The 24,497-nt window shown below is 46.5% G+C and overlaps 1 protein-coding gene across 11 annotated transcripts in view; it reads left to right on the top strand.

Annotated features, from left to right (window-relative positions):
* ptgr2 (prostaglandin reductase 2) overlaps nt 1–24,497 on the top strand; it is a 49,979-nt gene that overhangs the window by 9,310 nt on the left and 16,172 nt on the right. For 8 of the 11 annotated variants that reach the window (XR_011960523.1, XR_011960524.1, XM_072569450.1 and 5 more), the window contains exons 4-10: nt 3,922–4,040; nt 7,332–7,523; nt 12,182–12,352; nt 13,296–13,505; nt 15,602–15,723; nt 19,225–19,312; nt 22,132–22,171. Coding sequence is in view for 8 of the 11 variants with exons in the window: in XM_072569450.1 (XP_072425551.1) it covers nt 3,922–4,040; nt 7,332–7,523; nt 12,182–12,352; nt 13,296–13,505; nt 15,602–15,723; nt 19,225–19,312; nt 22,132–22,171 (942 nt within the window). In the remaining 3 variants the exon portion in view is untranslated. The remainder of the gene's footprint in view (nt 1–3,921; nt 4,041–7,331; nt 7,524–12,181; nt 12,353–13,295; nt 13,506–15,601; nt 15,724–19,224; nt 19,313–22,131; nt 22,172–24,497) is intronic. The other 3 variants (XM_072569455.1, XR_011960525.1, XM_072569456.1) reach the window with 3 other exon arrangements.

Below are 24,497 nucleotides of genomic sequence, written 5' to 3'. Positions count from 1 at the left end.
CTTAGGGCAGCTACCACCAACCCGCCCCACCTCATATGTGGATATCGGAGCAATTTGTGTGAAAATGCTGCATTTTGGTGCAGAAGGGCTGGAACTGGTTGCTCTCCATCTCTCTACCCATTTGCCTTCTCATGGTTACTGCTGCTTCTGCTTATCCTAAAGTGTCCATTTGCACTCCATTAGCTTATCCATAGGCATACATCACAGGGAGCATCATGCGACAAACCCACAGTCATGCAGGAAACAGTCCCCGAAGAGCAGAGAGGGGTGCAGCCAATTGCAATCAGGAGGTGGAAATTTCCACTTTGAACCCAGGCTTTGTATCGTCACTATCAGCTGAACATAGGCTGATGTACAGGAAGTCCTCACTTAAAGTTGTTGTTTCATTCCTGAGAGTTGCAACTCTAAGGTGAGTCATCGATTCCACAGGGAACCGATGTGCTAGGTTTTGGGTAATCTTCCTTTTCAAACCATTACAGCTTCACAATCTGTAAGACGCAATACTTCACATTGCTAAGTGAAGTCACGCCACTCAGCAAAGTCACTTTGAAAATAAAAGACATTTTTTAAAAATTTGAAATAAAATTGTAACTTTCTGCTTGCACGTTCGTGGTAGTAGAGTCAGATACATTCGGGACATTGAGGCGACTCTTGGATATGGAACATGGATGATAGTAAAATGTAGGGTTAGTTTGACTTAGAGTAGGATAAATGGTCAGCACAACACCGAGGGCCTATTCTGTGGTGTACTGTTATATGTTCCTGAGGAAATACCAAGCCAAAGTTTAAAGTGCTGCTTCTGCGCAGAAGTTTTCAAATGCCACGTCTCCTTTTCTTCTCTAATGTTATTCACCTTTCTCCTGTCCTGCTCGCTGGTCTGTAGCTAACTTCAACCAAATTGCTGCTATTTAGTGTAGCTCTTCCATTCTCCAGGAGTACCAGGGCTGTTTATAATCCATGATCTTTTGTGAAAGTGACTCCTGAAGCTGATCCTGCCCCTGCCAACTCCCAGATCCCAGCATCGACTGGATCGAGGAAAGGCCTGGAGTATTGTGTGCAGTTTTGGCCTCCAAATTTGAGGAAGGACGTTCTGGCTATTGAGGGAGTGCAGCGTTGGTTCACGAGGTCAATTCCCGGAATGGCGGGACTATCACATATTGAAAGACTGGAGCGACTGGGCTTGTGTACACTTGAGTTTAGAAGGATGAGTGGGGATCTGATTGAGACGTATAAGAGTATTAAAGGATTGGACACTCTGGAGACAGGAAACATGATTCTGCTGATGGTGGAGTCCAGAACCAGAGGACACAGCTTAAAAATAAGGGGTTGGCCACTTAGAACAGAGTTGAGGAGAAACGTCTTCACCCAGAGAATATTGGACATGTGGAATGCTCTGCCCCAGAAGGCAGTGGAGGCCAACTCTCTGGATGCTTTCAAGAAAGAGATGGATAGATCTCTTAAAGATAGTGGAATCAAGGGTTATGGGGATAAGGCAGGAACAGGATGTTGATTGTGGATGGATAGCCATGATTATAATGAATGGTGGTGCTGGATCGAAGGGCCAAATGGCCTGCTCCTGCACTTATTGTCTTTTGTCTATTGAGGCTGCAGGTTGGGGTTGGCTTCAAGTCAGAACAGGAGAGGCTGTAGGTCATGGTGGGGAACAGTGAAATGAGCCTCACTGCACTCAACTAGAGTACATGTTCTGTGAACAGATCAGTGTTAGTGAAAGGATGTTAAATGTGAGATTGGGATAGCTGTCTTGCACAGCAAGAGACACTACCTTCAGGGTAAGCGGAAGCAGCAGTAGCCATAAGAATGCAAATGGGCGGAGAGATGGAAGCAACCAATTGCCGATATCAACAGAAGTGAGTTGGGTGGACGTGCAGGAAAATCTCTGCTCGATGTGAAAAGATCCTTTTGGGGCCTTGGACGGCGGTGAGGGGTGTGGTGGTGTGGATGTGGGTTTTTACACCTTGTGCGGCAGCAGGGGAAGTTGCCGGGTGTGGAGGGCGAGTTGGTAGGGAGTTGCGGATCTAACGAGGGATTCCCTGAGGGAATGGTCTCTGCAGAATGAAGATAGGGGTGCGGTGGGTGAGGTCTGACTATAGGTGGTGTAAATGGCAGAGGACAATGCGCTGTATCCAGAGATTAATGGGATAGAAGGTGAGGGCCAGGGGTGTTCTACTCTTGTTGCAGTTGGAGGGGTGGGGTTTGAGGGTGGAGGTAAAGGTAGTGGAGGAGATGCGCTGGAGGGTATTGTTGACCACGTGGGAGGGGAAATTGCAGTCCTTGAAATAGGCCATCTGGGATGTTTGGGAGTGGAATTGCGCCTCCTAGGTAGAGATATGATGGAGGCAGAGGGATTGGAAGTGAGGGATTATGTTTTTATAGGAGGGGAGGGGAGCGGGGGTGCAAGGAGCTGATGTCAAGGTAGCTGTGGGAGCCTGTGGGTCTGAAACAGATGTCCGTGTTGAGTTGGTCGCCGGAGATGAAGAAGCCCAGTAGGGGGAGGGAGGTGTCAGAGGTAGTCCATGTGAACTGAAGGTCAGGGTGGAAGGTGTTTGTGAAGTTGGGGAAGATTGGGAGGGCAGGTCACTGACCCTTGTTTACAGGGTTTGCTGAGGTGACCCTTTTGCTGTTCAGAATGCTGCTTCTCAATCTTCTTTCTCCAGGTACTTCACTTGTTTGCAGAAGGTACAGGGTGACTGGTTCACACTTAAAAGGTCTCTGATTTATTCCTTAAAAACAAAATTCACAGCTCCTAGCAGCAGATGAGGGTTTCTTCAGGTCCGAGTTGCTTTTTACTGCAGAACAGAAACAGCTCCTCCCCTTTCAAAGGTCCATTGGGTTATATCCTGAACATTCACACCCCCAATCTGTTTAGCTAATTAGGAGTCACTCTCAAATTTGTTGACAGGCAAGGGGACCTTTCGGCTGTGAAATGGTGACGATGACAATCCAATACTTTTTGCTAGCCAAATCTCCATTTGTACACAGCCCGTAGCTCCAGCTCATTTGGAACTAGGTTTCCCCCACTGAACAAGTAACTGTGTTAAACAACACTTACAACGGGCAACTTGTTTTTAAAGTGTGCAACAATGCTTTTAAAACAATTCTTTTTCCCATTTCAGTCCATAATCAAAGATGCAGGAAAATAGGAAGCCACCGTCCTTACAATCTCTTTTGAAGTGTTGGAAGATCAGATTAGATTCCCTACAGTGTGGAAACAGGCCCTTCGGCCCAACAAGTCCACACCGACCCTCTGAAGAGTAACCCAGCCAGACCCCCCTCCCTCTGACTAATGCACCTAACACTAAGGGCCAATTCACCTGACCTGCACATCTTTGGACTGTGGGAGGAAACCGGAGCACCCGGAGGGAACACCCACAGACACTGGGAGAATGTGCAAACTCCTTGCCTGAGGTGGGATTCGAACCTGGGACCCTCCCTCTCACTGTGAGGCAGCAGTGCTAACCTGTTGTAAGACTCTGTGAATATCCACACCAACTTTATGTTCAAGTTAATCTCACGTCAAATAAAACCCCCTGTGTTAGTAACCTCACACAAGGAATAGCTGAGACTGCCATGCTCTCTTCTCAGGATCAAGACTTCACTTACAAGACCAGCATTTGTTGCTCATCTGCATGTGGCCAATCTGGATAAGGACAGTAGAATTGCCTTTGTAAGGAGACATTACTAAACCATTGGGTTTTTATTGTCGCCTGCCAGTTTCAAGATAATTTTTACAAATGTTTGTTTTAAAGGTAAAGCAATTCAAATTTGCTGTAATTGAATGTGTGTCCTGTGGATTACTAGTCTGGTAAACGCTGTGATCTATGGCTCACATCAAGGAAGAGGGCACCCAGATTGATCTCCAGGAAAGGAGTATTTATGTTTCCTCCTTCCTTCTGTCCTCAGGGAAAAATGGAGAGCCAGTTGCTGAGAATTTTAGGGTGGAAGTGAGTTACCTGCCTCAGGATTTGCAAGAGGGGCAAGTGAAGGTTTGCACCAAATTCCTGTCTGTGGATCCTTACATGGTAGGTACATGTTCCTTTTGGGTTGCTCGGATGCAATGTTTACCTCGACGTTTTTTTTCTCAGACATAATGTCAACCTTTAGACAATCGAGAGTCCATCACAATGCTGGACTTGTCTTATCAGGAATCTTTTATCAACCAGACAATGGGCGTGAGGAGGGAAGTTCAAGTTTGCATTTCATACGCAGCATATTCTGCCATTATTTGTGCATGAAGTTTTACAAAATGTCCAAGCTCTGCAGTATATTACTGGTACAGTATATAAATGACTGTAGAGAGGGCATTGGATATTTGGAAACTGGGGTTGTATGTTTAGATCAAAAGCCATATTGCGTACAACAGCGATCCGTTACTCTGCAAAGATGATTCCACATTTTAGTGGCTTCACTGCATTAACTTAACATCTCCAACAACAATAATCTAATCATCTCTTCTTGACATTGTGGTGTTACTGCATTCCCCACCATCAAACATCCTGAGGGGTTACCAATGTCCAGAAATTCAACTGAATTAGCCATACAATACTGTGGCTACATGACCTAGGTTCGATTCTAGCCTGGGGCGACTGTGCAAACTCAACACATCCTCCCTGTGTCTGCATGGGTTTCCTCCGGGTACTCTGGTTTCCACCCACAATCCAAAGATGTGCAGGTTTGGGTGAATTGGTCATGCTAAATTGTCCGTAATGTCCCGGGATGCATTAACACGGGGAAATGTAGAGTATTAGGGTAGGGGAATGGGTCTGGGTGAGTCACTCTTCAGAGGGCTGGTGTGGACTTGTTGGGCCGAAGGGCCTGTTTCCACACTGTAGGGATTCTAAAGAGCAGGTCAGAGGCTAGGAATCCTACAATAAGTAACTCACGACCTGAAGGTTGTTGCAGATGCTTCAGCCTTTTGCGCTCTGCCATCACTTCAGAATGAAGATATTTTGTACAGCTTTCTGCTTCTCCTGCTGCTTGATAGGCTGCTACCATTCACTGACAGGATTGCAGAGCCAAGATCTGATCCATTGGCTGTGGGATCACTTGGCTCTGTCTATCTCTTGCTATTTTTGCGGTTTGGTCTGCAAGTAGTCCTGTTTGGCAGCTTCATCAGGTGGTTACCCTATTTTCGGGCATGCCCTCCTGCACTCTTTGTTGAACTAGGGTTGATCCCCTGGCTTGTTGGTAATGGCTGAGTGGGGGATATGCCAGGCCATGAGGTTACAGATTGTGCTGGGGTACAATTCTGCTGGTGTTGATGGCCCACAGCGCATCAGGGATACTCCATCTTGGATCTGTTTAGCACAGAAAGAGTTCCACAAAACATGATTGAAGTTATTCTCAATATGAAGGAAGGACTTTGTCTCCATAAGGACTGTGCAGTGGTCACTCTTACTAATACTGTTGGGGGCTGACGTATCTGCAGCTGGCAGATTGGCAAGGAAGGGGTAAAGTATGTTTTTCCCTCTTGGTTCCCTCACCACTGACTGCAGACTTAGTCTAACAGCTGTGCCCTTTAGAATCCGACTATCTCAATCAGTAGTGCTGCTGCCGAACCACTCTTGGTGGTGGGTATTGGCGTTCAGATGTGGAGTACATCTTTCTCCCTCCAAACTTTAGGAATAGGGACTTAAAACTGTGTAAAAACAATGACTGCAGATGCTGGAAACCAGATTCTGGATTAGTGGTGCTGGAAGAGCACAGCAGTTCAGGCAGCATCCAAAGAGCTTCGAAATCGACGTTTCGGGCAAAAGCCCTTCATCAGGAATAAAGGCAGTGAGCCTGAAGCGTGGAGAGATAAGCTAGAGGAGGGTGGGGGTGGGGAGAGAGTAGCAGAGTGCAATGGGTGAGTGGGGGAGGAGATGAAGGTGATAGGTCAGGGAGGAGGGTGGAGTGGATAGGTGGAAAAGAAGATAGGCAGGTAGGACAAGTCCGGACAAGTCATGGGGACAGTTACTGAGCTGGAAGTTTGGAACTAGGGTGAGGTGGGGGAAGGGGAAATGAGGAAACTGTTGAAGTCCACATTGATGCCTTAACTGTGTGTCAACTTTCTAACTCCGAGGCGAAAATGGCACCAGTGGAGCCACGGTTGACATTGGCTCCTTGCTTCCTTCAGTGTTACTGAACACCGTTTGGCAGTATGAGAGGATTTGTTGCTGTTTGTGCAGCCTGCTTTGTGCAGTTCAGCTGTCAGGATTCTTACGTTACAAATGCGGCTGCGGTTTCAACAATAAAGCACTCTGAGACGCTGAGGAGATGCGATCTGTTTTAAGTGCTGAATTAATCCTTTAAAATCGAGGCCATGGGATCTTTTGCGTCCAACTCTGGGGCTCGACAGAGAAACATAAAAATAGGGAGCAGTATAGCACAGGAACAGACCCTTTGGCCCAATATGTTGGTGCTGACCATCATGCTATTCCAAGCTAATCCCATCTGCCTGCATGTGGTCAATATCCCTCCATCTTGTGACTGTTCACCTGTCTAAGTGACACTTAAACATTGCTTTAGTACCTGCTTCTACCACTCCCCTCAGCAGCTGATCCAGGCACTTTTTTTTTTAAAAAAACATTTTTTTCACACATCTATCTTTTAAGCATTTCCCCCCTCTCTTTCCCCCTAGACCTACACCAGTATTTGCCGAAAGTGAGATGCTGGAGGTGAGAGTCAAGATTAGAGTGGTGCTGGAAAAACAGCAGCAGCATCCGAGGAGCAGGAAAATCGATGTTTCGGGCAAAAGCCCTTCTTCAAGAATAGCTTTTGCCCGAAATGTTGATTTTTCTTGCTCCTTGGGTGTGCTGCCTGACCTGCTGTGCTTTCCCAGCACCATTTCCACCAGATCCGTGCCTCGTGTAATTTTGTGCTTCTAACAGGAAGAGCCTTAGTTTACCGTCCCATCAGAAGGTGCTGCACTCCCTCAGCACTGAACTACAGGAGTCATTGAGCTGAGGGTGACCAGCACATCTGGGCATCCCAAGGTTGTAAGGCAAAGCACTCGCTGCATCTGTAGTAAATCAGAGCAAATCGGGAGAAATTCCTGATCTGTGGCAGGGAAAATCTGAAAGCCAGATCATCCATACGCATGTTCATACAAAGGGAACGCCAGACAAAGCTGTTACAGACAGTGGGGGCACACCCATAACTGAGATTGGTTAGAGAAAGGTTACAGAACCCCAAACTAATCCCATTGATCTGGACGGCATACTCTTGTCCCCTGCCCCGCATTCTTCTCATTACTCAAATCTTCATTGAGCTGCTCTGGAATTGATTAGTGTCTTGGCATTTAATGTTTGCCTTTGATTTGATCTTGGCAGCGATGCAAGATGAATGAAGACACTGGTGCAGATTACCTGCTTCCGTGGCAAGTGTCGAGTGTGGTGACTGGTGGAGGAGTGGGTCTGGTTGAAGACAGTAAACACCAGAACTTTCGCAAATGTGACGTTGTGACTTCGTTCAGCTGGCCCTGGCAGACACGAGCCGTTGTGGATGGGGCTGTCCTGACTAAGGTAGTCTCTCGTTGCACCATGTTCCTTCCCAAAGTTCAAGGCCATTGCAGTGCTGCCCTCCATCGCTTCCCTCACACCTACTCTTAAAATGTCACTTATCTTCCAGGGGGTGGATGGTGACGTTAGGTAATATCTGTGGACCAGTAACGCAAAAGGCCCCAGGTCAATCCTCTGGAGATATGGGTCCAAATCCCAACATGATACCTCATGGAATAGAAATTCAACTCATTAATCAAGAATATAAACAGTAGCTCAGTGGTTAGCACTGCTGCCTCGCAGCGCCAAGGACTCCGGTTCAATTCCAGCCTCAGGTGACTGACTGTGTGGAGTTTGCACATTCCCCCCGTGTCTGCGTGGGTTTCCTCTGGGTGCTCCGGTTTCCTCCGACAGTCCAAAGATGTGCAGGTCAGGTGAATTGGCCATGTTAAATTGGTCGTTATTCGAGAGGGGCTGGAATAAAAGATTGAGAAGGTTGTGTTTCAGTTGTACAGAGGGGGTCTTGGTCAGACTCCATCTACAGCAAACAGAGTCCAGATCTGGACACTGGACTTTAGTAAGGAAGTATTGACCTTAGACAGTGTAACAGGTATTCACCAGTGCCTTATAAAGTTAAATTACAAGGACAGAGTAAGCTAGTAGTATTTTAGATATTAAATGTGAAGGGATCATTTAATTGATTATAATTAAAGGATTTAATAGAATATGTGTTTGTTTTTTAAAAACTTCTTCTGAAGAGGAGGGCCCAGAACAAGGTGTTATAACTTTCTTTATAATAAGGGGTTATAACTTTACAACAAGACCGGTAGCAGAGCGCTCTACAGTGTGGAAGGGGGTCATTCAACCCTTTGACACACTGACCCTCTGAAGACCATTCAACCCCAACCCTAAATCCCTGTCAGCCTGCATTTCCCATGGCTAACTCACCTACCCTACATATCCCTGGACACTATGGGACAATTTAGCACAGCCAATCTGTCTAACCATCTGTGGGAGGAGACCCATGCAGACACTGGGAGAACGTGCAGACTCCACGCAGAAGGTCACCAGAGGGTGGAATCGAACCCAGGGCCCTGGTGCTGTGAGACCGCAGTGCTAACCACCGTGTCACCCCGTGACTCCCTGAACAAAAGGTGTGGGGAGAGTCCAGTGCAAATGTTCAAGACCGAGTTTGGAGAGATCTGGAGCAAACGGTGGGCGGCACGGTGGCACAGTGATTAGCACTGCTGCCTCACAGCGCTAGAGACCCGGGTTCAATTCCTGCCTCAGGCGACTGACTGTGTGGAGTTTGCACATTCTCCCAGTGTCTGTGTGGGTTTCCTCCGGGTGCTCTGGTTTCCTCCCACAGTCCAAAGATGTGCAGGTCAGGTGAATTGGCCATGCTAAATTACCTGTAGTGTTAGGTAAGGGGTAGATGTAGGGGTATGGGTGGGTTGCGCTTCGGCGGGGCAGTGTGGACTTGTTGGGCCGAAGGGCCTGTTTCCACACTGTAAGTAATCTAATCTAATCTAATCAGAGTTCAGGTACACGTTACCCACATGGTCTTACTGAGGGGCAGAACAGACTCCAGATCTAAATGGTCGCTCCTATGCCATGTTCCATTTTTGGGGGGTTAAAAAGAAAGAAGAATGCCCATCTTTTATTGGAATTAAGATATTGAGAATGATCTAATCCTGAGTTTTAAACACCAGAATCTTATTTCCGATAGGGACGTGATCCTCTGAGTTGGGTTTTTTTTAACTTTATTCCATTACGGGATGAGGCCTGCGTTTATTGTCCATCTCTAAGTCGAGTCCATTGCTGTGAGGCTCCAGGCATGTGTAGGCCCAACCAGGTAAGAAGTCAGCTAGCATGAAGGAGGCCCTTCTTCCCTCCATGAGCGCTCTGGAAAAGAGGAGGTGAAACTAATTGGATCATTCTTCCAATAATCGTGCCATTCCCTGCCCTCAAAGTTGTTGAACCTTTTTTCCTTTGAACCAGACTGTAACCAGCCGTGTTTAAACAGCACCTCCTGTTGGTTGGAGGGAGCTGGGTAGCTCTGAGGATTTGCTGAGGTTGGTGACTCACTGCTGTGCTGTAACAGCCTGCAAAGCCGGAGTGACTTGCAACCCTGTGATCACCTCATTCAAGATAGAAGCTGTCAACCTAATAATGTAATTCATCACATTGGAGAAAAGAGATGCTTTGTTGCCATGGGGATTATTTAATTGGAGCAGAAAAATATTCGATTGAATTGTTCGGATAAATGAAAAGAGCTATTGAGAGGATTCTGTGTCAGAATTTCTGCGTTTTCTTTTTGTGTGTTTAGTGCACCAGAAGTGAAAGAGGCTTTTAGCATGGAGCTCGCATTAATGTGACATTCCAATGTCCAAATATGAAGTTCCAACACAATTTAGCGTTGTATAATGCTTTCCTTGTGTGCAGCCTCTGACCAGTGTGCCAGTCTCTGAAGCATAGAGAATGCTGGAGAAACTCAGTGGGTCTGGCAGCATTTATGGTTAGGAAACAGTTAACGTTTCGAGTCCAGTACAATCTTCAGAGCAGTTCTGAACTGTGCCTCTTGATCAACAGATGCTGTCACACTAACTGCGCTTCTCTAGCACTTTCTGTTTTTATTTCGGATTTCCAACATCCGCAGCATTTTTTTGCTTTTTTAAGTAGCTGGTTGGTCTGAAGACTGGTGACCAGTTATCGATGACAAAGGCCTTGTGTCAGTGAACAACTGTGATTGGCTCTCAAGCAGGAGAGTTTTTCTTTCAAACATTGACAATCAAATCTACACAAAAGCAGGAGCCGTGTTCACTGCAGTAAAAAGCATTATGCGCCAAAAGATAGTCTGTTTGACACCCATTTTTCCAGATACTGTAAACTACGTGACTGCTAATTGATAAATCAAAGACTTTTACTCTTGGGAACTAGTCCGTCTCTATTCCTCCTTCAGTAAAGTAGAAGTACCTGGAGAAGGAAGACTGGGAAGTCATGTTGAAGTTGTACAGGACATTGGTGAGGCCTCGTCTGGAGTACTGTGTGCAGTTCTCGTCACCTTGTTATAGCAGGGATATTGTTAAACTGGGGAGGGTTCAAAAAAGATTTACCAGGCTGTTGCCTGGAATGGAGGGAACTGCCAGAGAAAGGGGTGGATGCAGTTGCAATTACAATGTTTAAAAGATATTTTGGATAAATTCATGAAAAGGAAAGGTTTGGAGGGACATGGGCCAAGCGCAGGGAACAGAGTTGGTGTGGACTGGTTGGACCGAAGGGTCTGTTTTTTTTATGCGGTGTGACTATGTGATGATTCCAACAATTTTGTTCTCATTGATTGTTGCTCACAGTATTGTACCTTGAACCCTGCTTGCCTAGGCATGCTTCTCTCCTCCGATTATAAACCACAGTGGACAAATGGCCCACTGTAGCATGGCAGACTTTGAGTGAAGTATTAACTACACACAACGTGATCAGTTATAATTGTCAGAAATCAGATGATACCAGGTTATAGTCCAACAGGTTTATTTGAAATCCCCAAGCTTTTAGAGTGTTACCCCTTTGTTAGGTGAAGTGCGAGGGAAGCACACAGACACATAAATTATAGGCAGAGGGATCAAAAGGTGCTACAAATGGTGTGAGTGGAGTGTTGACAGGCCAAATAATGAGTCTTTGTTGGTGATCAAGAGGGTTAGACGGTGTGAGAAAAGTGTCAACAGCTGAATAACAAGTGAAGGGATGAGCTATCATCTGATTAAAATGGGGCAGAGAGATAGCTATAAAACATTAAAAATAAGGTGTACTGGAGACAAACCAAACAACTGGAATTATAGAATCCCTACAGTGTGGAAACTGGCCATTCAGGTAAAAATGTACAGTGATGTGTTAATAAAGCATGGATGACGTGAGAAAAATCCTTTTCACACAGCAAGTAGTTAGTGTGTAGAATATGGAGGAGACAGGTTCAATTGTGGCATTCCAGAGGGCACCAGATTGGATTCCCGACAGTATGGAAACAGGTCCTTCTGCCCAACCAGTCCACACCGACCCTCCGAACAGTAACCCTCCCAGACCTATTCCCCTACATTTACCCCAGACTAATGCACCCATCCTATGGCCATCCGGGAACACTATATGGGCAATTTAGCACAGCCAATTCACCTAATCTGCTACATCTTTGGATTGTGGGAGGAAACCCACATAGACACTGGGAGAATGTGCAAGCTCCACACAGACAACCACGTGAGGCGGGAATCGAACCCGGATCCCTGGCGCTGTGAGGCAACAGTGCTAACCACTGAGCCACAATGCCGCCTACAGTGTAAGAGTTGCATGCTGAGGGTCTAACTTGCTAATTTGCTCTCTTTCTAGTCAAACCTAAGTCAGTCTTCCACTTCATTGGCAATGTTTAGAAAGAAGGAAATCCCTTCAGGCTGTTACAGCCAGTGAAGTCCTTGTGAAATGCAGTCACTGTTTCCGGGGAGGAAAAGTGACACCAATTTTGACCCAGTACATTTCCCGTCAACAGTGTGAGGAGGAGGATGATGGTGACCAGTGAAGCTGAGGTGCTGTAACAGATGTACAGCACCCAGATTCTGTCGTTGGCTTGGCTGCGCGGGTGGGTTAAGGTTGATCTCACTTTTCTTCCGTTTCACGTGACTCTTTTGTCCACTTTCCAGATTGACCCTGAGCTCGTTGACGGGCACCTCTCCTACTTGCTGGGTGCTGTGGGAATGCCTGGCCTCACCGCTTTGCTGGGGGTGAGAGAAAAAGGTCACGTGACACCCGGAGCCAATCAAACGATGGTCGTCAGCGGTGCAGGAGGAGCCTGTGGGATGTTGGCGGGTCAGGTAACCTCACTATCAACAGAATTGGAGAGAGTTCAGGAAAGCTGTTGCTGGGACTGGAGGGTTTGGGTTATAAACAGAGGGATGGATAGGCGGTTTTCACTGGAGGTTGAGGGTTGACCTCGGATAGTTATAAAATCATGAGGGGTATAGATCAAGCGAATAGCAAAGGTCTTTCCCTTAGGGGCGCGGTGGGTTCAAAACTAAGGGGCATGTTTTTGAGGTGAGAGGAGAAAGATTTTAAGAGGGTCGCGAGGGACAATATTTTCACACAGAGGGTGGTTCATGTTTGGAATGAACTGCCGGAGGAAGTGGTAGATACAGGTGCAGTTACAACGTTTGGATAGGTACATGAATAGGAAAGCTTTAGTGGGATGTGGGCCAAATGCAGGAAAGTGAGACTAGTTCAGTTTTGGAAACCTAGTCAGCATGGACAAGTTGGGCTTAGGGGGTCTGTTTGTGTGCTGTACGACTATGACCCACTCTCCTAGTGTATCGTGAGTGGAGCTTGCTTGAATAGCCGTAATGAGCTGCATTCTGATAGCCTGGTCACACATCACTCAATTGATTGACCTCTGGACTAATAGTCTAATACGTAACCGCTACAGCATAGCACAAACAGTGACTCGCTTGATTAGTGGGGGGCAAAGTCCAGAAAATCCAGGACAGCATCCAGGGCGACACAGTGACTCAGTGGTTAGCGATGCTGCCTCACAGCTTATACTCTGGTGATGTTAAATGAGATCAATGAGACTGAGAACGTTGGTAAACTCTCCAAAGGTAAACTCAAAGCTGTGTGTCTGTGTTTGTCAGTTGGAATCTAATGAATAAAATGCTCCTTTTGTAATATACGGATGTATATTGATGGGATTATGCAATCGTATCTCATGTTCGGAGGCAGCAGGTTGATCTGTTAAACTGCCTAACATTGTCGTGGTGCCCGCAGATTGGTCGGCTCGAAGGGTGCTCCCGAGTTGTTGGGATCTGTGGCTCTGATGAGAAATGTCAGATCTTGGTCAGCGAGATTGGTTTTGACGCAGCCATCAACTACAAGAAGGATAACGTGGCGGAGAAGCTCCGGGAATACTGTCCAGCCGGAGTGGACGCTTACTTTGATAATGTTGGTGGGGATATCAGCAACACCGTTATAAATCAGGTAAAGAGAGCGAAGGACGGAGGAATGGGGAGGCTGGGAAGTCATCGGAGGTTTGTTTCTTCCTAATTGGGTGAAGGATGGTAACTTGGATAGAAATGTTAGGGAATGTAGGGAAAAGGTAGGAAATTTGCACAAGATAATGATGTTTGTTTTGAAGAGCAGACATGAGGGGCTGAATAGCTGCCTCCTGTGCTGGAACATCACTGCGTCTGATCTTTATTTCCCCAGTGTGAAATGGAATATTACTCTCTTTCTTCGAATCATACAAACCTTTTTCTTCCCTTGCAATCTGATGGACTTTGCAAAGTCTGCCATGCCAGTGGATGCACTGACTCCAGCAGCTCACCCCGATTTGGTGCCACAATTGCAAAGACAAAGTACTGAAGTGTTGTTGAACTGTCTGAACTCTCCTACTGACCTGTCATTTGTGCACCTCTGAACCTTCTTGTTATTCCTAGTAACAGGGGTGAAAGGGCAGGTTAGGAATCAGAGTACCTACTTCTCAGTAAATTCCTGTTGCCCCATTCCCCTTCTCTCTTTGCCGCCCCCCCCCCCCCCCCCCCGGAAGGCTCTCATGACGTTGCTCCATCTGCAACAACAATTTGTGTTCATATTGTGCCTCAAACCTTTCAAAGCCCTTCGCAGGAGTACTGTGCAAAAGGTTGGCCAAGTCACATGGGGCAATACAAGGAGCAGTGGGCAAACACTTGGTCAAGGAGGAAGGTTTCAAGCAGCCTAAGAGTGGGTCCCAAAAGCTAAAGCCTTGATACTTGTAGGTACATCAGGCAATGTTAGAGTGATCATCCATATACTTCAAACTCATTGCCTGGAAATATGGTGGAGGTAGGTTCAAGTGAGGCATTCGAGAGCACTGGATGGTAACTTGGATAGAAATGCTAGGGAATGTAGGGAAAAGGTAGGAGATTTGCACAAGATAATGATTGTTTGAAGAGCAGACATAAGGGGCTGAATAGCTGCCTCCTGTGCTGGAACATTCTGATTCTTGTGATATATGTTCGTGCAGCAAAGCTCCAACTGTTGGCCGGGGGGGGGGGGGGGAGGGAGGGGTTGGGGGGGGTGGTTGGGGGGGGGGAGGGAGGGGTTGGGGGGGGGGAGGGAGGGGTTGGGGGGGGGGGGGTTGGGGGGGGTGGGGGGGTTGGGGGGGGTGGGGGGGTTGGGGGTTGAGTGGAGGTGTTAATGATTTCATTTGTCCAAAGTTCTCCTCCCTATAATTCCGCAGCTGGGGGAATACCCTTCTTTCAAAACAAACCTGTTCTCCTTTACAGTCATAGAGATGTACAGCACAGAAACAGACCCTTTGGTCCAACCCGTCCATGCTGACCAGATATCCCAACCCAATCTAGTCCCACCTGCCAGCACCTGGCCTATATCCCTAAAAACCCTTCCTATTCATATACCCACCCAGATGCCTTTTTAAATGTTGCCTCCTCCACTTCCTCTGGCAGCTCATTCCATACACGTACCACCCTCTGTGTGAAAACATTGCCCCTTAGGTCTCTTTTACATCTTTCCCCTCTAACCCTCAATCTATGCCCCTCTAGTTCTGGACTTTCCTCACCCCAGGGACAAGACCCTGTCTATTCACCCTATCCATGTCCCTCATAATTTCATAAACCTCTATAAGGTCACCCCTCAGCCTCCGATTCTCCAGGGAAAAGATGATACTCCCTTGTTTCAGATTCCCCACCAGAGGGAGTTGTGTCAGTGCAGACCCAATAGGCCGAAGAGCCTTTTCTGCACTACGTGATTCGAAGACTAATAGATAAATTTTAAAAATCTGTTCACCTTTTGGCCTAAGGGCTGAAAGGGGATACAAAACCTGTTTGTAAAAGCTGCCCACACGTTTTAATCCTGTCAGTGCTGCTGTAACTCCACCGTCCTAACAGGAACAGGAGGAGGCCATTCAACACCTCAAGTTTTTTCAGCCTGCTGTTCGAAAAGATCATTATTGATTTGACACCTGACTCCATAGCTCTAACTTTGCTTTGCCTCTCTTGGGCAACTGATGCCCCATAAAGAAATACTGCTCTTTGAGTTTTGTCTTGAGTATCGCAATATCTGCCTCTTCAATCCAGATGAATCCGAACAGTCACATCATTCTTTGTGGACAGATCTCCCAGTACAATAAAGATGTGCCTTACCCCCCTCCGCTGCCACCTCCCATAGATGTGATCCTAAAGAAGAGGAATATCAAAAGGTAAGGGAAACATTCCACTCGCCAATACCAAGGGGTGCCCGATACTTGTACCTTCCTGCAGTGCCCTCTGAGAGGGATGATGCCACCATTTGAAGATTTGTTAACAGACAGAGCACCCACTGAGTTTAGATTACTTAGTGTGGAAACAGGCCCTTCGGCCCAACAAGTCCACACCGACCTGCCGAAGCGTAACCCACCCAGACCCATTCCCCTACATTTACCCCTTCACCTAACACTACGGACAATTTAGCATGGTCAATTTACCTAACTCGTACATTTTTGGACTGTGGGAGGAAACCTACACAGACACAGGGAGAATGTGCAAACTCCACACAGTCAGTTGCCAGAGGTGGGAATTGAACCCGGGGTCCTTGGTGCTGTGAGGCAGCAGTGCTAACCACTGTGCCATCCTGGCTCTTCACAGATGTTAAGACTCTGGGTTTCTTGGGCATTTATTCCAGATGTCTAGCATCCGCCTTTGTTTGTTTTGGTGAGCTATTGAATCCAAGGGCGAGATCCTCTGGGGTCAGGGATCTGTTACCCAGAACAAGGTCTTTTTTTTTTCACGCGCTCTCGCTCTCGCTCTCCCACACTCCCCCTCATCGAATGCCTCCGTTGGACGAGCTGTGAGCTTCATGGTCAGTTAGTGTTGCTGAAGTCTCTATGATACTCCGAAGCAGACAGTGTCCATGATAGAGCCTGCAGCTGCCTGCTTCAGTATTCTCAAAAGCTAATTGTGGGTCATCCTACAGCACACTAACTGCAGTGGATTAAGAAGGCAGCTCACCACCACTTTCTGAATGGGTAACCAGGGGCAGGCCCAGCAGTGACACCCATCTCCCCTGAATAAATCAAAAAAGAAGATTGCCATGAGGCTGCTGGTTCCCACAGATGGGTGAACATACGGCCACTTGAAAGGTGCGATACTTGATCTGACACAATAATCCTTATTGTCAAAGCCTATTCTCCAGAAAAAAAAATTACAGGACACCTTAGCCGTTGTGTACGGTTAGCTGGACGGACACATGCAAAGTTTGACAATCGCCTTCATGCCAGCCCATTATCAAACTCTTCAAAAGATATTCTGTGGTATTAGTTGGAGGGTGCTAGACTAGTCCAATTCTGCAACTCACCTCCTTAGCCCGTCCTCCCCAGCAGGGTTCCGGGGATGTACCAATGAACTATATTTCGGATTCCATTCTCATCTCTTCTCTCGCCCCAGACAATTGAAAACCAAGCCTGTAGACTTATTACAATGCAGAAAGATGACCATTCAGGCCATCAAGTCCAGCCTGTGTCACACCAACCTCCCTCAGTCTTTTCTAGGGAGATAAGCAAGTTGGCTTCCTTCAAGCACGTGCTCGATTTCCTTTGAAATCATCTGTTATTTCTGCTCCCACCATCCTTATGGGCCAGGGGTTGTGGGTTATTACCACTCGGTGTAGGATCATTTTTCCTCTTTTTTTTTTTCCTTTTTGTATCTGTTGCCCACACCCAGAGATCTGTGCTGCTTTGTCTTTTGTCTTTGTGTGATCAGCCAACATGGAACAGGTTTTCCTTGTTGCCTGTATCCATTCCTGTCATCCTTTTTTTTTAAAGGATTAGATTCCTTAGTGTGGAATCCAGGCCTTTCGGCCCAACAAGTCCACACCGACCCTCCGAAGAGCAACCCACCCAGACCTGTTTCCCTCTGACTAATGCGCCTAACACTCTGGGCAATTTGGCATGGCCAATTCACCCTGACCTCCATATCTTTGGACTGTGGGAGGAAACCCACGCAGACACAGGGAGAATGTGCAAACTCCACACAGATAGTCACCCAAGGCTGGAATCGAACCCAGGTCCCTGGCGCTGTGAGGCAGCAATGCTTGTACAAGGTCTTTTTTTTTCGCTCTCGCTCTCCCACACTCCCCCTCATCCAATGCCTCCGTTGGACGAGCTGTGAGCTTCATGGTCAGTTAGTGTTGCTGAAGTCTCTACGATACTCCGAAGCAGACAGTGTCCATGATAGAGCCTGCAGCTGCCTGCTTCAGTATTCTCAAAAGCTAATTGTGGGTCATCCTACAGCACACTAACTGCAGTGGATTAAGAAGGCAGCTCACCACCACTTTCTGAATGGGTAACCAGGGGCAGGCCCAGCAGTGACACCCATCTCCCCTGAGTAAATCAAAAAAGAAGATTGCCATGAGGCTGCTGGTTCCCACAGATGGGTGAACATACGGCCACTTGAAAGGTGCGATACTTGATCTGACACAATAATCCTTATTGTCAAAACCTATTCTCCAGAAAAAAAAAATTACAGGACACCCTGGCCGTTGTGTACGGTTAGCTGGACGGACACATGCAAAGTTTGACAATCACCTTCGTGCCAGCCCATTATTAAACTCTTCAAAAGATATTCTGTGGTATTATTTGGAGGGTGCTAGACTAGTCCAATTCTGCAACACGGTGGCACGGTGGCACAGTGGTTAGCACTGCTGCCTCACAGCGCCTGAGACCCGGGTTCAATTCCCGCCTCAGGCGACTGACTGTGTGGAGTTTGCACGTTCTCCCCGTGTCTGCGTGGGTTTCCTCCGGGTGCTCCGGTTTCCTCCCACAGTCCAAAGATGTGCAGGCCAGGTGAATTGGCCATGCTAAATTGCCCATAGTGTTAGGTAAGGGGTAAATGTAGATGTAGGGGTATGGGTGGGTTACGCTTCGGCGGGGCGGTGTGGACTTGTTGGGCCGAAGGGCCTGTTTCCACACTGTAAGTAATCTAATCTAATCTAAGTAATCTAATCTAAGTAAATCTAATCTAAATCTAAGTAATCTTGATCGAAACAAAGGAGTGGGGGTGAGTCTGGACGGCTGATTTTGTCTTCTATTCCTTATTACATACACACCAATTTCCCCACCTTGCCGAGGTTCCTGAAGTTTTAATTCTGAGTGGTGGTGTTTTCTTCTGTTTCTCATTCTGTGGAGGTGTTTACCACTGTCAAAGCCTGCCTTTGCTCCCCATCTGTAATTACACTGGAGATACTGGGGCTGAACTGCAGCCTTGAACCACTGCAGTCCTTGGGGTGGGAATTACAGGACTTTGACCCAGCGACAGTGAAGGAATGCAATATATTTCCCAGCCGGAATGGCGGGAAGCTTGCAGGGGGTGGTATCCTTCTGGATAGAAGTGGTCACTGGTTGGGAAGGTGCTGTACAGAGATGCTTGGCATGTATAATGCAGGTTTTCTCTTATTGAATTTGGACGCCAGTTTTTTTGAAGTCATGGAGTCCTACAGCACAGAGACAGCCCTTTGGCCGAAACTGGTCCATGTCGACCGAAACAGATTACTTGCTGCTGTCCATTTTGAGTTGGAATGTCCCAAGTGCAATGGCTTGTTCTGTTCCGGTATCTTTGGTGTCAGCATGTTTAAACTGAAACTCGCGTTGTTTGGGTGAAGTATTTTGTGGTCTAATTGTGATGTTTGCCGCCTCTTGTCACCGCTCCCTTTCCCTTGTGACCTACAGAGAGAGATTCCTGGTGCTGAATTATACAGAAAAGTTTGATGTAGGCACTGTGCAGTTGAGTCGGTGGCTGAAGGAGGGTAAACTGAAGGTACTGTACTGTATTAAGCTGTGTGCTTGTTGTTCCCTGCATTCCTTCTGTTTCTTTTTTAAAACAAAAAGCAAGACAGGATTCCTGGCCAGAATGGAGACCATTGGCCACTCTCCTGTCAGTCACATCTGGAACTGACTGAGTTTTCGTCATAGAGTCCCAACAGTGTGGAAACAGACCATTTGGCCCATCGAGTCTGCATGGAGCCTCTAAAGACAAGCCCACCCAGACCCAGTAGCCCCTGTATTTCCCATGATTAATCCACCAAGCCTGCACATCCCTGTACACCACAGGGAATTTAACATGGCAGATGTCCTCCTACTTCAAAGACCATAATTTTCTCCTCTCCCATGATCAACAATGTCCTCATCTGTATCATCTCCATTTCCCGCACCTCTGCCCTCAAACCTCACCACCCCCCCACCCCCCCCCCCCCCACCCTAGCCACAACAAGGTGAGTGTCCCCCAGTTCTCATTCCTCCCAACTAATTGCCAAGTTCAACACATCATCCTTTGGCATTTCCACCACCGGCAGTCGGACCCCACCACCAAAAACATATGTCTTCACCCCCCATCTCCCATCCATTTTCCGTAGGGACTGTTCCCTCCGTGACTCCCACATTAAGCCCACACCCCTCCTCCACACATGGCATCGTTCCCTGCAGCCACAGGAGGAGCAACACCTGCCCTCATGCCTCCCTCTTATCTCCCTTCAGGATCCCAAAGAATCATTCCAAGTCCGGCAGAGATTCACCTACATTTCCACTAACCTGATTTATTCCATCCGTTGCTCCTGATGTCGCCTCCTCTACATTGAAGAGACCATGCACAAACTCTGGGACTGATTCAGGGAACACCTATTGTCCTTGCGCTCCAATCAACCCTACCTCCTGTGTGCCAGCCATTTCAACTCCCCGTCTCACTCCCCCAATGATATGGCCATTCTAAACCTCCTCCATCATCAAAGTAAAGCCACAGGTAAACTGGAGAAGGAACACCTCCATCTTCTGCCTCTGGAGCTTACAACTTTATGGCCACAACATAGAATTCACCAGCTTCCAAATCTCCCCACTCCTCTCCGCATCCCAGGTCAAGCCCTCCCTCTCTGTCCCCTTGAATTGACCTAACCTGTCCACCTTCCTTCCTTCCTGCCTATCAGCTCTACCCTTCCTACTGACCAATCACAATCAGCTCATACCTGCATCCACCTACTGCCATCCCACCTACCTTCCCCTAGCCCCACCCCACATTTGTTTCTCAGTCCCTTTTTCTCCTCCCCAGATCTGATGGAAAAAGTTCTGACCTGAAACGTTGACTCTCCTGCTCCTCTGATGCTGTTTGACCTGCTGTGCTTTTTCCAGTTCCACACTTTATCGATTCTGACATTCCAGCATCTGCAGTCCTCACTGTCTCCTAATCCACCCAACCTGCACATCTTTGCATTCTGGAAGGAAACCAGAGCACCCGGAGGAAATCCATGCAAGACGCAGGAGAATATGCAAGCACCACATTTTTGTTTTAAATCTTGACTTAAATCTTAAGTCTTGTTTTAAATGCACTTAACCATTCCCCACTCGCTGTATTTGGATGGAAAAATGATCGTGCTTTGATTGGGAGGCTTAGCAGTAGTTTTGGTTGCAAATTCTGTTACTGCAATTCATAGAGACTTTGTGTTTATGATAAGGGGATGCAATGCCCAATTTGTAAAAAAGGACAACTGTTGACGTGTAACCTTCTGCTATTGGGTCCCGGGGTCATCGGTGTCAGATTTGGAAATTGCCTCGCTGCGGTTAGATCTGGCTGTGTTCCTGAGTTCACCTGGTGAACGGCTGCACTGCTCTCTGGATGTCGGAAGCCGGGATGAGTTGGCAGAAACAGAATGATTACTCCCCATTGGTCCCCACCTCGGCCAAGTGGAGCTCTGGTGGGTCGATCATGCGTGAAAGCACTGCAAATGATGGAGACATGCAGGGGACATGGGAGGAGGGGAAATAAGGTGGTTTAACCTTTCTAATTGCTCACTTTATCAACTCCTACCACCACCTCTGCACTCTCCATCACAGCTAGAGTCACGTGGGTTGAGTAATGGCTGCCAAATGTTCATGTCAGTTTCTGGAGAGTGGGTCTTCGTTGTCCTTGTTTTATAGAGTCATGGAGGTCTACAGCAAAGAAGAAAGCCCTTGTCCCATTAAGTCTACACTGGTTGAAAACAAGCAACTGACCGTTCAATTACCTCTGCAAGAACCCCAAATATTGTGATTATGCCTTTTTTTTTTGTCTGTGTGAGTGAACAGCACTTGCTAATGAACTGACATTGTGAAGTTCAATTGTTGCAAATCAATAATCTCACAGGGCAGCCCAAGCTGACCAAGACACTGCCCTGAGTTGTCAATGCCAAGCCATCACTCTTCCCGTTGGTCCGGTTTTATTTTGATGCATGGTGTGTTGATGGTACTTCAGCATGAGCTGTAGATAGCAAGGGAGAAAATATCTGCAGGCACCGGTCCCCTGCTAACAGCCTCCAGCCCCAGTGTCAACTGCAAGTCACTGGATGGTGCTGTGGAGAAACTGGATGGATGTTTTGGAGTTGGAGGTTAACTGCCAGTTTACTTAGGTGTCCGTTAATGATGCTGTCTGTGCTGCAACTAGCAGGAGAGCTGAAGAGGGAAAGGCAGATCTGAGCTGAAGCTAAGAGTGTGATTGTCCTGACCAGAGGCCAGCGTTGTGCTAACACTTGACACAGTAATGTGTAAATAATAGGGCCCACAATAGGAATATACAAGACCTGTTGACAGCTCTCTCAAATATTTCTCCTGCAGGTTCGTGAGACAGTGGTGAAAGGACTGGAAAACATTGGAGGTAAGGGAACAAGCAGAAATGGAAATGGATGGAGAAACTCGGCAGGTCTGCTAGCTTCTGTGAAGGGAGAACAGTGTTAATGTATCGAGGCCAGGTGACGGTTAACTTTAGACCATGTGCTCAGATAATTCTGTTTTCCCCTCTTTACTTTCTTTGTACAACATGTCCAGCTAAGATAATGACCCCTGGTGTTTTAGTCTCCCCCACAAGGGAAAGTGACCTTTCGGCATACACTCTGTCAAATCCCCTCAGGTTCCTCTCCATAACAATAAGACCACCTCTCGTTCTAACTCCAACCTGCAGTGTTTAGTTCAGAACACTGAGGATCTTGGGACCCCTAAAATGCTGAGAGATCCTGGCTGACCTTAAGAAGAATAGTGATCCAATGGATCTAGAACTCTAGTTACATCAGGGTTGCTAACTGAAGAATTTAGTTTTGTTTAAATGCTGACTGGCAGTTTCTGTGAGGTGTGTGAGCAACAGAGCGCTGCACAGCTGCCAAAGAGGATTGTAATACGCGATTCTGGCAAGCCGGAACAAATAGCAACATTAAAATATGTTCAGTTTTCAACTGAATAGGTCAGATTAAACAAGCAACTGAAAGGAATAGGGCACTGTTGATGTCAAAGGAGATTGCAGGAGGTTGACCATGAGACAAATAGCTAGTAAATATCTAAATTGCTGTGTTTAGAAATGGCAGGTGACTTGTGTAAGTAAGACCAGAGTTAGAGTACAGAATGTAATACTTAAGAGATTTGTTGATTCCTTTCAAACCTGGAGACTCAGAACACACACATTCTGATAAAATAGAGGCAGTTCACTCTGGAATAATTATTTTTTAATAAGCTGGAGCACACGCTTCAGTGGATAGATTGTCACCACCCTTGCTGGATTGCAAACCCCACCTTGGATCCTGTTCTCCAGTTTCTGGATTGGTCTTGAGTGATGACAGTTTGAAACCCTTCAAATCTACTTCTAAAAGTTTGTGCATTTACTTTTATTAATATTGCAGGTATTTTGTATCACGTAGTGAGGCAGTGACCTGATCACTATAAGCTCAGCGAACATCAAAACCCTTTTGGGTGATGCTGAGTGAAGGGAGAGGTCAAAGGGTGCCTTATTCCCAGAGCGCTGCCATCATAATTATCAAAACTGGCCAGGTTGGGAGGTGGCTTTGAAACATGGGTAATGCTGCCTTTCAAAAGATCTTCAATAAGATTGCATATTAGTCTTATCTCTAAGGTCAGAGGGATGGAATAATGGAGAAGTATCAGAATGGATAGGAAACTGATTACAAATAGGAAACTGTGATTGGGGCTTAAGGATACTTACTCAGACAGACAGAAGGTGTGAAATCAATCTCACACATCGCTGTTCTTCTTTTATAGAAACACTTTGGGAATTGGAAATAAAGTTTCAAAATAGGCGGATGGTGCCAAGTTGATGAGGAAAGGGGAAGTAGTGAATACTGTGATAAGACACAGGCAGGTATTGATTTAAGAGCAAAGTGGGCATGGAAATGATAAATTAACATCAATGGTGTTCCGACACTGATTAGAAGAGTCCCTGGTAATCTCACACCATTACTCCAAAGTTAACCAAAAGTGTAAATGTTTCATTTAATCACCAAAATAGCCCATTTGTTTAATCTTTCATGCTGTTACTCAGAACAATAGAGTCTTTCACTAGGTTTCTTCAATAAATTCAAAACTACCATATATACTCCTGTATAGATTGAGTTTTGAAGGCCATTTTTAAGCTGAAATTAAGGGGTTGACTTATACATGAGGTATTGTTTTTGAGGGTATGAAATTCATGCTTGGCATGAGTCAAAAAATGGACAAACGAGAGCCAGATCTCTACATAAACAATAAAAGGAAAAGGAATTATGGCCATTATTGAATATTTAACTACAAAATAACTGTTTCCATTCTGCCTGCTATGGTAGAACGGCACTATCACAATTTTCCAGTTACCAGTACCGTAAAGTCTGTGTAGATATGTTAATAGGCATACCAGCAGGTGGTCAGGCCATCTACCAGGGGTATTTGTACAACACCCAATTCATCTAATAGAAATAGAGGAGCAGTAAAAACAAAAAAAAGATAGTATTTTATTAAAAGAAGACCACATGAAACTGTTAATAATATAAGACAGCCTTGAGAAACAAGGGTCGACTAAAACATAGGGGTATATGAAAAGTATCAGACTTTTTGACTGAAAGTAAGGGGTTGACCTGTACATGAGGGCAACCTATAACAAGTATATATGGTAGCTTATTTATTGTAAATAAAGCTTACACTTTAAACAAGTTGAAAAACTGATT

This window comes from Chiloscyllium punctatum, chromosome 4 (assembly GCF_047496795.1).
Source record: "Chiloscyllium punctatum isolate Juve2018m chromosome 4, sChiPun1.3, whole genome shotgun sequence".
Lineage (NCBI taxonomy): Eukaryota > Metazoa > Chordata > Chondrichthyes > Orectolobiformes > Hemiscylliidae > Chiloscyllium > Chiloscyllium punctatum.
Note: the sequence above shows the minus strand (reverse complement) of the source record. Positions and strands in the feature narration are given on the sequence as shown.